At 37.7% G+C, this 18,526-nt stretch overlaps 1 protein-coding gene across 5 annotated transcripts in view; it reads left to right on the forward strand.

Annotated features, from left to right (window-relative positions):
* SLC26A7 (solute carrier family 26 member 7) overlaps nt 1-18,526 on the forward strand; it is a 77,179-nt gene that overhangs the window by 43,899 nt on the left and 14,754 nt on the right. For 4 of the 5 annotated variants that reach the window (XM_036031229.1, XM_036031228.1, XM_036031231.1 and 1 more), the window contains 4 exons: nt 404-510; nt 6,799-6,865; nt 10,176-10,313; nt 12,041-12,092. In XM_036031229.1, coding sequence (XP_035887122.1) covers nt 404-510; nt 6,799-6,865; nt 10,176-10,313; nt 12,041-12,092 — 364 coding nt within the window. Of the gene's footprint in view, nt 1-403; nt 511-6,798; nt 6,866-10,175; nt 10,314-12,040; nt 12,093-16,924; nt 17,054-18,526 lie in introns of those variants that run through there. The other variant, XM_036031233.1, reaches the window with a different exon arrangement.

Raw genomic sequence — 18,526 nt, forward strand, 5'->3', positions numbered from 1 at the left:
TTTATAGAAAATAAATTATTGCTGGGAATGAACAAAAAGCTGCACACAATTACTTATAATATTATAGCATTCAATGAGAAAACAATTGGAAATTATGACATGCTTTGAAACCCTACACATCAATCATTTACACATCTTAAATACAGTGTTTGTTGGAGTTTGAACTAAGTATTGGCAGTGTCTAGAAATAAAAGAACATGACTTTTTCTTACCTCTGCTTTTGAGAGTCTGATGGGTCCAGAATTTGCCGGGGCTTCTCTTTTATCACATTTCAAATAATATTTTCTTACTGAGAGATTTGGTCACAGGAATGTTGCAGATTAAAATTGTGAGGAATTTAACACTTATGAGAAAGGAGAAAATACCAAAGGACCCATATCTTTTTTCTTTGTTTCTCTTTCAGGGCATATGGGTCAGTACATATATATTTACAATATGTTTTGCTGCCAATGTGGGGCTGCTGTTTGGTGTTGTCTGTACTGTAGCTATTGTGATTGGTCGCTTGTCAAGGTAAGATCTTACTTAAATGTTCTGTTGACTATGACACAACAGCAAAGTAGATGGTGTTACCAGTTACTTTTATTTCTGTGGATTATATGGTACTCTCATGTTTTATTTGGTATCAGAGAATTGGAGAAAAATAAAAGTTTTATCTACATATGGTACATAATAATGTTCTTTTTTAAAGGATTTTATTTATCCTTTAAAGAGAGAGAGGGAAAAGGAAGGAGAAAGAGAGAAACATCAGTGTGTGGTTGCCTCTCGTAGGACCCCAACTGGGGAGCTGGCTCATAACCCAGGCATGTGCCTTGACTGGGAATTGAACCGGTGACCCCTTGGTTCAATTATGAGCCACAGGGCTAATAATCCAGAGGTTAATAGTAATGTTGTTCTTTATTAAGGGAAATATTTTGTCAGCAGTATAAAATAGAATATATAAAATTTATTAAAGTAAAAAAAGTAATTCCATTGCCATACACTACATTGCAGAAGTATTTTTAATTAAGGAAAGAGATGCAATATACAATGAGACACAAACCATATAACAGTTTAATCACTTAGAAAATGAGAACTAACAAATTTAATTTTTCAGAAGCCATGTCTATATACTTTTATCCAATTTACTGAAGAAAACATTATCTCTTTTTAACTTTTTACTGAACATCTGTGAGCAGTTCTATCTCTGTTTTCCATATGATAATGGTTTTACTCACTTTTTAGTCTTCCCTTGAAATTCTTTGTACAATAATGTATTCTTTTTTTCTAATTTTCTTTTTTGGTTACATCTTATATTTAATAATATTTGTGTTAGTTTCACGTGTACAGAAGAGTGGTTAGACAGTCATATACTTTATAAAGTACTCTCTCCCTATATTTCCAGTACCCACGTGGCACCATACATAGTTATAATAATATTATTAACCATATTCCCTATGCTGTACTTTATATCTCCGTGATTTTTTAACTTATATTTTATTGATTATGCTATCATAGTTGTCTCAGTTTCCCCCCCTTTTCCCTCTCCACCTAGCTCCCCCCACTCCCTCAGGCAATCCCCACACCTTTGTTCATGTCCATGGGTCATGCATATAAGTTCTTTGGCTACTCCAATTCCTATGCTGCACTTTACATCCCCGTGGCTATTCTGTAACCACCAATTAGTACTTCTTACTCCGCTCATTTCTTCACCCCTTCCCCCAAACCACCCTGCCATCTCACAAACATCAAACTTTCCATATGCATGATTCTGTCATTTCTGATCTTGTTTGCTAAATTTTTTAAATATTTGATTGTTATATATTTATTGCCATTTTATTGCTCACAGTTTTGATCTTCTTTTCTTAAATAAGTCCCTTTAACTCCTCGTATAATAATTGTTTGGTGATGATGAACTCCTTTAGCATGTTTTTTTGTGTGTGTGTGTGTGTGTGTGTGTCTGAAAAGCTCCTTATCTGCCCTTTGACTCTAAATGATAGCTTTGCTGGGTAGAGCAATCTTGGATGTAGGTTTCTGCTTTTCATCACTTTGAGTATTTTTTGCCAGTCCCTTCTAGCCTGCAAAGTTTCTTTTGAGAAACCTGCTGACAGTTTAGTGGGAATTCCCCTGTAGGTAACAAACTGCTTTTCTCTTGCTGCTTTTAAGATTCTCTCTTTATCTTTAACCTTTGGTGAGACGGATACTGGCCAGCAGTATCCATCGCTGCAGATGCTCATTGAAACACGAGGAAAACATACACAGGGACAACCAAGTCCTGTGGGGAAATAGGGACGAAATGGCCACTCTCTCTAGTGGAGAGTGCCACGAGTCCCCACCTGAGTAGACTTTTATTAAGAATACAGACACAGTTTGTGTATTACAGCCTGGCAGGGAAGATCAAAAAGAATAGGTAGTTTTCAAAGGGACCTGCAGGACTCCCGCTGGGATTCTGAGCAGAGTTTGGGGCTTTATCACTTAAAAAGACTATAGGACCTAAAAGGCTTGTTTCATTTCCTGCCCGTGCCTTCATATTCTAATTCAATAGCATCCTCCAGCAAGCAGATCTCACAGGATCTTGCATATTCTATGTCCCGGGCCTGATTACCCTGGGGGTCCGCTGACTCTGGCCTGGACTGCACCGCCCCTGTTATTTCCACAGGACTGAGTCAGGCAGAGGAGACAAAGGCAGCCAGGAGACTTGGATTTCTCACAACTAAGAACAAGGACTCAGGCTTTGACAAAGCCGAGAGGGCAGGGGTTGATGTTGATCACCCCCTCATTTCCACAGCCCCCCAAGTCCTTCCCTGAGGCCTCCATGTGATCATGCCTGTCTTAGGCGATTCCCTCAGTGGGAAATCTTACCCGTCATTGGCTAACTGATCAAGCAGTTAGGCCAGGGAAATAAGTTTTGTCTCCTTAGTGGCTCCTGGTCTGGAGGTCTCTCACTCAGCCTAAGCCATGGGGGGTTACAGCTTCCTGAGACCAGGCAGGGCAGATCCCAACACTTTGGCATTTTAATTATGATGTATCTTGGGGTGGGCTTCTTTGCACCCATCTCGTTTCTGACTCTCTGTGCTTCCTGGATTTGCATGTCTATTTCCTTCACCACATTAGGGAAGTTTTCTTTTATTGTTTTTTCAAATAGATTTCCAATTTCTTGCTCTTTCTCTTCTCCCTCTGGCACCTTTATGATGCGAATGTTGGAATGGTTGAAGTTGTCCCAGAGGCTCCTTATACTATCCTCATTTTTTCTTCTTTTTATTCTAATTGGTTGTATTTTGCTTCCTTATCTTCCATATCATTGATTTGATTCTAAGATTCATCCATTCTCTTGTTATTTCAATGTAGATAGTTTTTTATTTCGATTAGTGTATCCTTTGTTTCTGACTGGTTCATTTTTTATGCTGTTGAGGTCCTCACTAATTTTCTTAAGCATCCTTTTAACCAGTGTTTTGAACTCTGCATCTGATAGATTGCTTATCTCATTTTGTTTAGTTCTTTTTCTGGAGTTTTGATCTGTTCTTTCATTTGGGCCATGCTTCTTCATCTCGTCGTTTGGACAGGCTCCCTGTGTTTGTTTCTATGTATAAGGCAGAGCTGCCATGACTCTGTCTTAGTATCATGGCCTAATGTGGTGGGTGTCCTGCATGGTCCAGTGGCACAGCTTCCCCTATCACCCAAGCTGGTACTCGGGATACACCCTCAGTACTCACTCCTCTTATAGTTGACCCCTGATTACTATTGGCAGGTCAGTGGGAGATATTTACTCAGGCCAGTCAGCTGCAAGGACTGACTATGACCATTGACAACCAACCTCTTCCTCTGTGGAGGATCAGCTGTGCAGGGTCAGGGTGGTGATGCTCTGAGGTGGTCTGTAGCTGTCCACTGGTTCCACAGGTTCTGGTGTTCCCCAGGTGGTGGAGGCCAAGGTCAGCCCCCTCCTGTGTTCTGCTTGGGGCCACCCTGCATGAGCCTACAAAATAATATGCAGATGGCTGCTACTTGTGTTGTGCTTGGAGGTTCCCAGGAGAAGCCAAGCTGTGAACCTAGGTGACTATGACTAGTGCTGGGCCTGGGGCCACTAAGCTAGAGTTATGGGGGCTAGGGGCTCACTGAAGCCAGCTGTTGTTTGTTTGAGAGGATTTAGGAAGTTATGACCAAGATAAGCCATTGATATGGAAAAGTTACTGTTAACAGTTTTGGTGGGCCTATAAGTTGGGTGGTACAGAGGCTCAGGGGATCTCCATGGCAGGGTAAATAGTTTTAGCCAGGTTGATGGAGTCTCAGATAAAGCACTGGCTCTCTGGCTCTGTAGTTGGAGGGTTCAGAAAAGGAAAATTTACCTCAGCCTGCCTTTCTGTCTGGGAGTAAGCTCTCCCCAGCTCTCACCTTGATGCCATACACTTCAGGTCCTCTTGTATGCCACTGGTGTCTTTCAAGCTGCTACCCTGGTGCTGGAGCTTAGGGGGAGTAAGTCTGAGTAAGTCTATGTGCAGGTTCTTTAAGAGGAACTGCTTGGGAATCCAAAAGTTTCTTCCACTGACTCAGTCAATCCTCACTGGTTTATACAGCTGGAAGTTATGGGGACTTTTCTTCCTGGCATTGGAATCCTGGGCTGGGGAGCCTAGTGTAGGGCTGGGACTCCTCACTCCCAAGATATCCCTCCCTAATTTTTATCCACCACACATGGGTATGGGACCAACCCATTCAGCATTTTTGTGTCTCTGCCCCTCCTACCAGTCTGGATGGATGTGGTTTCTTTAATTCTATAGATGTTGGACTTCCATTCAACTCAATTTCTGATAGTTCTGAGGGATTGTTATTCTATAGTTTAGTTGTCATTTTGATGTGTTTGTGTGAGGAGGGGAGCTGTGCTTGCCTACACCTCAATCTTGACCAGAGGTCTCCATGATTCTTTTCTAATTCCCAATTTGTCCTTTTTAATCCCTTCACCTCTTTCACTCAGTCCCCCAACCCTCCTTCCTTCTGGCAACCATCAGTCTGTTCTTTGTCTATTACTGCTTATATATCTATGAGTCTGTTTCTGTTTTGTTCACTTGTTTATTTTGTTTTTTTATATTACATATATAAATGAAATAATATAGTGCTTATCTTTCTCTGACTGACATATTTCACTTAGCATGATACCCTCTAGTGGATGGACTAGTTCCTGTATTGTTCCTGATCTTAAAGAAAATGCTTTTAGTTTTACTCCAATAAGTGTAGTGATAGCTGCGGGTGTGTCTTACTTTCTTTGTGGTGTCTTTATCTGGTTTTGGAATCAGGCAATGAGCTTAGGAGTTTCCCCTAAGTAGAGATGTTATCTATTGGCAGCAAGGGAGAGGAATCTAGCACAGAAACAATAGCAATTGTCCCTGTAGTTCTCTCCCCAGGGTCAAATAAATAACCCAGTCTTTTCTAGTATAACTCCGGTCCACTGCAAGTCACCCCCACCTCTGGTGGAGCCCAGGGTGAGTGGCTTGAAAAGAAGATTTTTTGCACTGACCTTTAATAGGGTGCCTGGTTTTCTAGAAGACTATTGTTTCTCCTTGTTGATCTTCACAGCCAAATGTTTTGTAGGTTCATCTTCCTGGTTCTGGTGCTCTGGGCTGGGGATTTGAGCATTAAGTTAAGACCCCACACTCCTAAGGAGGGACCTTTATAGTTGAGATATCCCTCTGGATTCTCAACCACCACATGTGGGTGTGGGACCACCCTTTTCACATCCCCCTTTCCTACCAGTCTTGATGTGGCTTCTGTACATCCTTGGATATGAGTCTTCTGTTCACCTAGTCTTTGGTTGGTTATTTAGGTTGATTGTTTCTATAATTGAGTGGTAATTCCAGCTTAGTCTTGGGAGGAGGTGAGTGTAATTTTCACCTACTCCATCTTCATCTTGGAAACCTGAAATAATATATTCTTTTTTAAAATTGTATTTGTTTACTTTTAGAGGGAGGAGGAGGGAGGGAGAAAGAGAAGGAGAGAAACCTCAGTGTGTAAGGGAAACACCAATCAATTGGTTACCCCTCACACGTCCCCAACCAGAGAACCAGCCTGCAGCCCAGGCACACTCCTTGACTGGGAACAAATCAGTGACCTTTCGGTTTACAGTACAATGCCCAACCCACTGAGCCACACCAGTCAGGGCTGAAATAATATATTCTTGAAAAATTTTAGGTTTTATCTCTATAATTTTACCTTTATAGACAGAATCTATATAGAATCATCATTGTTTGGTCCTATCTTGCTTCCCTCTTTACTTTCTTCATCCTAAAACCAGATTTTTCTCAAATTCTATATAATCTTTTTTTTAATAAACTGCCTTTTTTAAAGATTTTACTTATTTATTTTTAGAGAGGGAAGGGAGGGAGATAAAGAGAGGGAGAGAAACATCAATGTGCGGTTGCTGGGGGTTATGGCCTGCAACCCAGGCATGTACCCTGGCGAGGAATCGAACCTGCGACACTTTGGTTCGCAGCCCATGCTCCATCCACTGAGCTACGCCAGCCAGGGCAAATTCTATATAATCTTTAGCCTTCTTTCTTACGGTTTTTATTTGTCAATTCACATTTTGTAGCTTGGATACGTGGTAGCTGGGAGCGCAGACTAGGTAAATTGCATTTACCTGGATATCTCCTTTGTTACCCTTTATTCCTGAGGATTCCAGAGAAATACAGGTTTATCATTGTTTGATTAACAAATGTGATATGAAATCTAAACCATTTTAGATTGTTCCTATTGTTAAGACATCATTATTATTTCTTCTTGGTTAATGTAGTAATTACAAAATGATATTTTATTTTCTATTCATCTTAATTCTAGAGCAAAGACTCTGAGTATAAAAAACATGAAAGAAATGGAATTTAAAGTGAAGACAGAAATGGATGGTGTAAGTTTAGTTTCCTTTTCCTTGGTGCAGTTGTTAACAACTTTTGTGATTCACATAGTTTTAGGGTATTAGAAACAGATAAATTACAACATTTTAAACATTATAAATGTATTTTAACTAGTTTGAACTTTAAGTTTATATATGTGACACACACACACACACACACACACACACACATATATAGGGTCCAGCAGAAGTAAGGCCTGCTTGAGTATGTTTGGTAGAGTGATAATTTGGGTGTAATAATTTATAGATTTAATTTGAACATATCATTTAAAATGTCATATGGTGTGCTTGAGTGTGATATTGTTATGTTACAGAATTGCATGCTTATGATTTTGTAATAAAAAAGGGCATTATTTGTGCTGCACCCTGTGTGTGTAAATATATATATATATATATATATATATATATATATATACACACACATACACACACAGCAGTTGACATACAACAAATCAGTAGAACAACTACAACAAACCTTGTATTAGCATTCAGATAAAACAATAGCATAGTTCATAGAACTACAGTCCACCTTAGAATCATAGTCCAGGTTAAATCAGGCATTTGGAAACCTCTTTTCCATTACTGAGTTCCATAAAAGAGCCAAACTAAACAGAAGGCCATTCCAAATGATATGATGAAGGAATGGAGGAAGATAGGGAAGAGAAAAAGGAATAAGGTGAAGTCAGATCATTTTATAACACACACAATGAGACTGTATTATCAGCAGATTTAATTCTATTGGTTATGGAATGCTAATAGAGTCAGGTTCTTGCACACTGCACACCTTTCCTTTTAAATAAAACAGCTTCTTTGTTTCTCCCTGTTCAGTATTAGCAGGCCAATTGTGTTTGTCTTCTAGTTTTTTATTCTGAGGGATGGATAGCCAAAACAAGTTTGAAATAAGAAAAAAAGTATTGCCTTGAATTTTTTTTTTGCCAATTGGCCTCACTTTGAACCCATTTTGTAAATGTTTGGTCAACTTTTTTTTTCTTTATTTTTTACATTTATTTGTTCCAGTACCTCATGATTACCCTCAGAACAGAGACAACTGGCCTTCTACCAGCAGGACCAATGTCAGGGCACTTCTGAGTAGAACCAGAGTAAGAAGTGTCACCAGGCGCCCTTCTAGCACACCAGCTGCTTGGATTTAATGAGCATGAGGAGATTTGCCTCACCGAGCTGCTTAAGTTCAGACAGAGCCTTTGACAGTGCCCCAGTCCCAGTGTCAAGTTTCCCACCTGTGCTGCCTTTCTTTTCTTTCCTGTCTCTTTGTTTTCTTTGCGTACACTTTATGTGCAAATCTAGTGCTTTAGCGAAGTCCCAGCCTGGATCTTGGGAACCTAAAGTCCTCAATGTATGGACCTCACACACAGATACATACCAATACATTAGCCTTGGCATTCTCACCTTTGAAATAGAATTGGAGTTTAAATATTTTTACGCTTAGAGATCACTGGTTAATAACTTCTATCAAATCTTTATCTTCCCAGGCTAAACACATGGGGAAGTGAATGAAGGGATTTGTAGGAAGGTGAAATTTTTCATGTCTTTAAACTACAATTGGTTACAATCCAGTCACACACCTAAATAACAACTGTGCCACATAAAAATCTTAAGTATATTAGAATATTATACCTCACTAGTTATTTAATGTTTGTATCAAAAATAAGAGGGAGTACACCTAAGATAATGTGATTTGAAGATGAATGGCTGGGTGGAATTTTAAGCTGACCAAGTTGGCTTGGTGGCGATCTGTCATTCCTCTTCCATTCACGCATTCTTGCACAGCTTTTCCATGAGAAACAGTCATCCTCAATTTGGGGCAGCTCTTCCCACTCAATGAATTCAACCCATTGAGAATTTATTCTCTGGTGCAATTTGAATCTTTATTCTTTAATGAATACCTATATTTTTAAAAAATTACAGTTTATTGATTATGCTATTACAGTTATCTCAATGCTTCCCCCTTTGCCCCCCTCCGCTCAGCACCCTCGATTCCTTCAGGCAATCCCCAACCATTGTTCCCGTCCATGGGTCATGCATACAAATTCTCTGACCACTCCATTTCCTAAACTGTACTCTACATCCCCATGGCTATTCTGTAGAAAATATTGTCTTAACTGAAAACAATCTACTGGTACAATCATGTGGTGTGATTAGTGGGTGGATCTAAGATGGGGAATTTTGTGGTAATTAAATATGACAGGCCCAAGAATAGTTTTATTTTTGGTTTGTAAGAGATTTACTCTCAATTAGAAGTTGGTTTGATAACTTAAGGATTTTTTTGTGTTCTTAAGTTACTTACAGCAAATGTCTTTACTTTTTAGAGTATACTCAGTTGGATAGCTATAGGAACTTTATGTGGTAATCTAGCTTCAATATTAACCTAATTTTAAATGTGAGAAAACTGAGGAAGGTTAAGTGAATTGTCCAGGTTCACATACTTAATATTTCTTTTATCTTTCTTTCTCTGCTTGGATGCTTCACTTTTCCCTGTGTCTCTTCTATGTAAATACGAAAGCCTGAAAGAGTAATGCTTTATGTAGTTGCTTTGGAGTTATCATTTCATAGAACATACAATCCTCTCAATTTCCAGGTCTGACTCCTGCCCAAAGGTCCTGGAGAAGATAGTTTCAGTTGCATGCCATCAATTAGCTGCTGGGGAGACCCGGGCAAATGGCAGCAGCAGATATCTTTCATATTGAAATTTTTCTTCCCTTTTTCTGTGTGCCTTACCTGAATGAATCCTGGCAGTGCAGAGCCTAGGCCTGCCCAAAGTGAAATTAAATTCCTGATACAACCTCTAGGTTTCCTTGTCTCATTAGAGCTGTCAGCCACTTGTAAGGTAATACACCAGTCATTATGAGGCTAATGACTGCCAGTATGAACTTTTAGGGCATGTTTTGTTTTTTTAAATATTCATGATTAAGTAAATAAATTTTAAAATTTTATATTGAGTAGGAGAGATACTTTTGGAAGAATAAACCTTCCTTGTACTCTGGACATTCTAGGCCATTACAACCCCAAAATCCAATAAGGAAGGATAAGAGCCATTTTCTGAAAAGCTTCAGACTCATTTCATGGTTATTAATGTTTCTTAGTGAAGAGGATGTACATATTTTCTCCAAGAAACATGACAGTATATTAAGTTCTCCAAATATATTTCAATAATAAAAATGTCAGCTAAGAGATTGCTTCCATGACTGAGTGACATTTGGACTTGTAAGACTGAGATTTAGTGGATAGAGTTATCCTTTTTTATTTTATTCACGTCTCTGAATCTAATATTTTTCTCCTCCAAAAGGAAACCCTGCAACAGGTGAAAATTATCTCAATAAACCAACCACTTGTTTTTCTGAATGCAAAGAAGTTTCATACTGATCTGATGAATATACTCCAAAAAGAAAATGCCAGCAACCAGCAACTTGACGATACCAGCAAGGTAAGGCCAAGTGTTTCGTGGTTACATGTCATGATACAGGTAACCCTATATTATGATACTAAAAAATTAATTAAAGTTCCTGTTTCATTCAGATGTCCTTCATTTTACCTAATGCCCTTTTTCTGTTTCAGGATTCCACCTAGAATATCACATCACATTTAGTTGTGTTCTCTTTTTAGGTTTCTCTTTGTTGTGATGGTTGCTCAGACTTTTTTGATGACTTTGACAGTTTTGAGTAGGTCTGGTTAGGTAGTTTGTAAAATTTCCCTCTATTGGATTTATCTAGTGTTCTTCTCACTGTAAGACTGGGGATATAACTTTTGGAAGGAAAATTATGGATGTAAAGTGTCATTTTCATCACATTATACCAAGGGTACATACTGCCAGCATGATTTATCACTGTTGCTGACTGACCTTGTCACATGGATGAGGAAGCATTCGTGAGGCTTCTCCACTGAAAAGTCCACTCTCCTTTCCCCCTTTCCATACTGAACCCTTTGGAAGCAAGTCTCTAAGTCTAGTCAGTACTACAGGAGTGTGCAGTCATTTTGTAGCTCCTTGAGGTTGGAGTATTTATATAAATTCTTCAAAAGTCTTCAGCATGGAAGACTTCAGAGAGGTACTTTTAGGACCAGTGAAAGGAAACTCACATCTGTCGAATGTCATTCAGGCGCTAGTCCCCTTTTTGAGCTATCTGAATCATCACCAGCCCCATGATGTAAGGTAACCTTAACCTAGTGGGGATTATTTGGTAGCTGCCAGAACTAGACTTAAAATATATGATCTGCACCATTGGGTATCTAGAAAGGAAAATAAGTGTTCTGCAGTCAGCCTCCAAGACGAAAACTGATTTCAAGGGAGAGATAGTGTAACTGAGCAGTTTGGAGCATGAGGTTTGGAATGTAAAGGCATGAGCTCAGGTGTCAATGCAGGTCTGACTAGCCTTGTGCTTTTGGTCAAGTTATTTAACCTTTCCAAAATTTAGAAATGTTTAAATTTCCTATCAAAAGTGAGATCAGTAACTTCATAGTATTGTTATGAGTATTAAACGAGGAATGTAAAGGCTTCAAAATACAGTACTCCAGAAATCAGTTGTTGTAATGAACAATAATAATAATTGACATAACAATAATACATTCTGAGATCTGGATAGCATGCTATCTCTTTAGGGCATCAATTATCAATTTTAAGAAGTTTGTAGGATATGGAATCATTTTTATTCTTTAGCATTTCCATAAATTAAGAATCTTTCTTGGGCATTTTCATAGATCTCCAGATGAACAGTTAACTTCTGTATATATAATATGAAATATATGGTTAGTGCTTCTCTCTCAAAGAATGCTGTGTCAATGATGTTACTTTCTGATTGGATATACTACATGAAAATACATATAATATTTCTCCAAATCTGGAAAAAACTAAAATATCTATTAAAAGTGTTAATTCCTGATAAAAAATCAAAGCAAACAGTCTTGCATGACATGTTTTAAAGGAGATAGTCTGACTTGATAACATAAATTGTCTACTGAGCAAATTCATACTTAGAGCTAATGATCGTTTTATTATTTCAGTTTGTTATATCTACTGTTCTGAAAAAATAGGCTATGGAAAATAATTATTGGAGACTAGTTATTTTTGTTATTTACGGATAAAAGAATGCATTTCTTTTCAGGGACAGAAATGAATTTTTATAATGCTATTACTCTTTATATTTATTTTTATTTCAGTGTGAAAGAAACACGTTGCTCATTTCTCTATCCAATGGCAGTAGTTGCAATGGTGAGTCAGTTGTTTTTTTTTTAAATAAAGTGTTCTGACTCCAACATACACCAGAGAATGGTACCTTCTTCCCCTTCTTCTCTCTCTGCCTCCCTCCTCTGTCCTTTTACCCCTCCTCACTTTTCTCCTCCCTCCACCTCCTCCCTCTCCTTCCTCACACTTTCTCCTCTCCTGCTCCTCCCTTCCCTGCTTGGTCCTTCTTTTCTTCCCTACCCCCTCTTCTCTTCTTCCTCTTCTCTTCTCTCTCCTTCTCTTCTTCTTCTTTGTCTTTATCTTCCTCTTGCCTCCTGCTCTCTTTTAGAAGTAAATTTATGTAAAGATGTATAAACCTACACAGGATGAACATGCAAAACTTTATTTCAAGGCATTAAAATACTCAAAACACTTAAATATATGGTATTTATAAGTAAATGAAAGGAAATACAATACTCATTATTTAGTATACTCAGTATAAATGAAATTATACCTCTCTCCCATACTGTATGCCCAAATTAATACCAAATGAATCAAAGGCCTAAGAGTGGTAGACAAAACATAAATTTAGAAAAGAATATATACAAAAGCTGTAAAAAGTATTAAACATAAAGACTATGGTTATTAAACGTCACTAGATTATTTATCCAGAGCACCAAATAAAGCATGAAGAGTAAGCCAGAGTGAAAGAAGATTGATGTAACAAAAAGAGTTGCACTCCAACAAATCTGTAGGTAAAAGGGTAGTTGGCCCGATAGAAAAGCAGGCAAAAGACATGAACTGGCATTTCTCAAATGGAAACATTTCCAATTTTTCCAATAAATATATGAGAATATGCTTAACTTCACTATTATTATTCATAATAATTTTGGGGGACATGTAAATTAAATTCACAATAAATAACTAGGTAGACAACTGGTAAAATATGACAACACTAAGGGTTGGTGAAGATGTGGGACAGCAAGAAGACTCTCAAATGCTGGTGGGCGTGTCAGCGGTTACAACCGCCTTGGGGAATAGTTTGGCAGTGTCATGTAAAGTTGAAGACACCCATACCGTATGGCCAGCTTCTAGTTATATATCCTAAAGAAATGAGGGCTTATGTGCAGCAAGTCACAAGAGTAAGAATGTTCACATAGTATTGTTTGTAACTCCAAATTCAAAAACAGCTCACAGTTCACAAAAAAGTAGCAGGTCTATATGAACTGCATATATTTATACACTTGAGTTTTTATTTGACATATTTATTACATGGTGGAGTTATAAAAAATGAAAATTGCATGAATCTTATAAACATAACTGGAAAAAAGTAAGACAAAGGAACATATTTTAAAAGTCCAATTTCATTTATATGAACTTAAAAAAATAAAAAAGCTAAGCTATATTAATTTTTGTATTTCTAAAGGCAGTAAGAAAGTAATCTTTTAATATTTGTACCTAGAAACATAAAAAGATTGTTCATAGTAGCCCTGGCTGGCATAGCTCAGTGGATTGAGCGCGGGCTGGGAACCAAAGTGTCCCAGGTTCGATTCCCAGCCAGGGTACATGCCTTGGTTGCAGGCCATAACCCCCAGCAACCGCACATTGATGTTTCTCTCTCTCTCTCTATCTCCCTCCCTTCCCCCTCTAAAAATAAATAAATAAAATCTTAAAAAAAAAAAAAAGATTGTTCATAGTAACTTTTTAAAATAATTTCTCCAAATCTGGAAACAACTAAAATATTTATCAACAGTACAAGAATATGTGAAATGTTTATATGAAGATAAAATTCATACTACAATATTTATTACTATATATAATGTTTTGAATAAATATATGACATGGAATAAAAGAATGAAATCAATATTGTATCAGTATATGAATCATTTGCATGACCCATATCAACATGGCTGTGGCTCAGACGTTAGCTTCTCAGGTCTCTTCTGACTTCCTATGGCAAATTTTCTGTTTCTTGACTTGTGCTGTAAAAGAATGTTCATGTAATACTATAAGCATTATACAATAATGTATTTAGTATATATTAGTATATAGCATATCCTATATATAATATAATTTTATAACTATTATATATTATATAACATGATATAATTTTATATATTATATATTGTATTATATAATATAATTATATGATATATGGCACATCATGTATTCTATCAAATATAACATAATATTATATATCATGTTATATATAATATATAACATAATGTGTATTATATAAAAATGTTATATCATTATATAAAATACATTGCATGTTTTATAATACATAATATATATTGTATGTTATATATTATATATTATATTGTATATATAATATATATACTAGTATTTAGTATATATATTAGTATTTAGTATATGTAGAGAGTCTGTCTAGAAGGTATCCAGCCATATAATATGAAGAATAGAGACATTTATTGAAGAAGATACAAGATACAAGAAACATTGTACACAGGACAGTGATGCCTCAGTACCCTTTAAAGTAGGCATCTTAGGACCTCACACAGTTCTCCCAATTGCCAGCAGCTGTCCCATTGTATTTTCCCAAATCTCATCAATGGTATGAAATCTCTTCCCTTTCAAAGGTGATTAGAGTTTTGGGAGAAGCCACATGTCACAGAGTGCCAAATCTGGACTGTAGCGGGGCTGAGTCACCTGGGAGATTTCATGTTTCACCAGGAAACTCTGCATGAGACATGGTGCATGAGTGGGCATATTGTCCATGAAGCTACCAATCATGAGTTGCCCATAGCTATAGCCTTCTGAATCCTCTGAATAGTTTTCTTGAAGGAATGTTCAAGCTTAAGTCAAAATTTGATGCAGATTCATTGGTCTACTTGCTCAGTCATTTTGAATGCAATGGCCACACAATACACATGCTCAATCAATGGTGTCTATCCTCCCCACCAACACTGACTAGTACAGTGAAGTTGTCATTGTTGACACATGTGCATTCCAATCCACTCTCCTTGGCTGCCAGGTTACATCTATGTTGCACAAACTGTTCTCATTATATTAACAATGGGAGGACTTTTTCTGGACAGACTATTATATATATTATACATTATATTATATATTATATATAGTATATATACTATATGTGATATAGTACTTATTTAATGATCATTTCTTGAGTGTTAAACTTTTTTTAGAGCATTTTTACCTTTGCATGCCTTTTCATTTCCATTGCATTATCTTTTATACTTGGCCAGTAAATGAAAATTATAGTAGATCAGACCCACTTTGCACAAGAAGAACAGCTGATGGGCAAGATCACTTTTGCTATATTCTTGTGAAACCTTTGTCCTCCAGGGGCCCTTTCATAGTAGTCAGAACTGGTTGACCAGAATATTTTTCTGGCATCCTTCTCCTCTTCCTTTTTCTGATGCTCCAAGGTATCCTGGGTTCTCTCATTTATCTTTGTTCAGGAACACCGCCCTGCTTTCATCTCCCTGTGCATTAAATGCTAAAGTTATATTTCCTGTTCTTGCTTTCCTTTCTCAATTTAACTCCAATTATGATTCAATTACCTACAATTCTTGGTTTTATTACCTTTACTTTTTCACTTCTGTTGCTCTGATTCTGTGTTTAACTATTTTCAAAATGAGTCTGTATGATTTTCATATGGTTGTTTTTTCTTCAATGAGACATTCTTGGTTTTATTCCATGAACAGAAAATACCCAGTTTCCTGCACTTACATTAGACATAAATAATAGACCAAGGCATTTCCTCCTATGAGGCAAAGTAGCCCAAGAATCTTCTAAACAATGGGCCGCAAGAAGCTACTGCCAATGGTTGACACTGATGCCCAAGCTGAGATGGAACTGCCATTTCAGCTTCATTCTATTTTGTGATGTAATGACAGGTTGATTTTAAGTCATCTTTACTTAAAATTTCTCTTATGTTTAAAAAAATGATGAAAGTTCCCTTCTGAGAATCAAGTGCCCACTCTTGAGCATGGCACCTAAAACTCTTTATCTTAAAAACTGCTTTTTTTCCTTTTTACTACAGAGAGTACACGAGTCCTCCATCATGTTAGACAAATCAGTTAATGACCCCTAATTTAATTATCCCTGGCTCTGAGTCTTTATTTGGATTCTCTCAAATATAACCGTCTCCCTTCTCTGCCAATCTAAACCTCATACTTTTTTTCAAGATGTAATAGAGAAGTAAAATAAATTGAAAGGACAGAATCCTTGGCAATCCCATTAAGTACAAAAATAAGTCAACGAGACCCATGCAGGGAAATATACAGTCAAGTGCAGCCTGGAATTCAGTGTCTTCAGCTGTGAAATGGAGATCATAATAGTAGGGAACCAGAGAGACTTCCATACACTTCACTGAAATATATAGTCTTATACGGTTAAAGAGTTGTTTTATTTGTGCATATTTTTCTGTTAACTAGACTGTAAGGCAAAGGATGCTTTTTTCACTTCCATTGCATTATCTTTTATTGCCCAATGAACACTTGGCCAGTAAATGAAAATTATAATAACATTTGTAAAGCACTTCACAGTTTTCAATGGCCATTCTTCTTTTTAATCGTTCTGAAATAGATAATAAGTAAATACTATACTTTCATTTTCAAATAGGTAATAGTATGCTATTCATTTTCCTGATGAAGAAGTTGAGGCCATAGGGAATGACTTGCTCTGGATCATGCCGTTGGTTAGGGACAGAAAGAACTAGAGACCCCAGTGAAGGCAGACATGCATATGGACAAGAACATATCCTAGCGCTTGAAGCTGGGATCCATGAGTGCTGACCTTTCCGTGGTCTGCAAGGACACAAGCAAGAAGGGTGGGCTTGTTGTAATCCAGGGAAGAAAAGGTGACAGTGCCATCTTCTTCTGGTTTGGTCACAGGGCTATGAAACTGCAGGAAAAGGATGGCTTCCAGGAGATTTCAGCATGGAATGAACACAGCTCACATTGTTTGTTTGTGAATGGGGAGGGCAATACAAGCGATGATTTTGAAGCTTTTAAACTCTCATACTGGGGTAATACGAAACCCAGGAGGATTGCTAGGAGGGAAGATATGTTTATTTTGGAAGATGGTGATTTTAAGATACTGGGAGGTGCCCTGGCCAGGTGGCTTCATTCATTGGAGCATTGTTCCAAAAGGTTGTGGATTTGATTCCCTGTCAGGGCCCATAACTAGGCTGAGGGTTCAATTCCTTGTGGATTCATTCCCTGTTTGGGGCAGGTACTGGAGGCAACTGATTGATTTTTCTTTCTCTCTCTGTCTCCCTTCCTTTCTAAAATCAATGAACATATCCTCAGGTAAGGATTAAAAAAGAAACAAAGATTCTGGGAGGTCATCCAGGAAATATCCAGTGGGTTTTAGGGACCACCAGATAGATCTAAAGTAACTAAAGCAGAGAGACATTAGCTGAATAAGGGAGCGGGAAAGAAAAAAGAAAATAAATCCCCTTCAACAAACTTTACAGAAGGGGAAGGTTTGTAGTTGAGCACATAAATGAATAATCAAAATACATAAAATAAGCTATGTAAATAATAAGATGGAAGTCATCATATTTCTCTGAATGAAAACATAAAACGTGCTCAAATGTGGAGAAATCGTGCATTACCATGTTCAGCAGTTTATGTCCCAACACGTTAGTGAAGTTGTGCCATCACCAAGAGGCACTCTGACGACGTCTCTCTTGGTATGACTTTCCAGACTCACCTGCACCACCTTCTCACCTGCCTAACTTCAAACTCTCCTCCCCATCTCAGTCCGCACATCCCACTTGCCTTTTCATTTCTGCATTAGTTAATGCACGTCCTGGTTCACTCAGCACATATTTCTTCTAGGTATTAAACATCTCTTAAGTCCCAGGCACAGTGATTGGTGCTGCAAGTTTAAAGATGGAAAAAGCAGGCATGATCTCTGCCGTAATGAATCCTGAAGTCGAACATAAACTCCCCACCTCACCACCGCCCTCCACGCCCCAAAGTAGCCATTCAGGTGTACTGTTTTCCTATTGTTGCTGTAACAATAAACAGATTTTCATAAATTTGGTGGTTTAAAACAACAAAATTTCATTATCTTCTAGTTTTAGAGGACACAGCTGAAATGAATCTTACAGGAGAAAATCAAGGCTTAATAGGACTGATTTTTTTCTGGAGGCAAATCCATTTATTTGCTTGCCTTTTACCATTGGCTAAGGCCACTGGCATTTCTTGGGGCCCCTTCCTTTCTCTCCAAACCTGCAGTGCAGAATTTTTAAATCTCTCCGACCTCTTCTTCCACCATGAAGTCTCCTCTGACTCTGACCCGCCTGCCTCCCTCTCATGAGGACCCTGTGATTACACTGAACTTTCCTAAATAATCCAGGATGACTTCCCCATTTTAAGGCCAAATCAAGGCCTTACTTTCATGAAATTGCAAGTCTCTTTACCATATAAGGCCACATATTCACAGTTTCTGGGGATTAAGATATTGGTATCTGGGGGGGACTTTGT

This window comes from Phyllostomus discolor, chromosome 7 (assembly GCF_004126475.2).
Source record: "Phyllostomus discolor isolate MPI-MPIP mPhyDis1 chromosome 7, mPhyDis1.pri.v3, whole genome shotgun sequence".
Lineage (NCBI taxonomy): Eukaryota > Metazoa > Chordata > Mammalia > Chiroptera > Phyllostomidae > Phyllostomus > Phyllostomus discolor.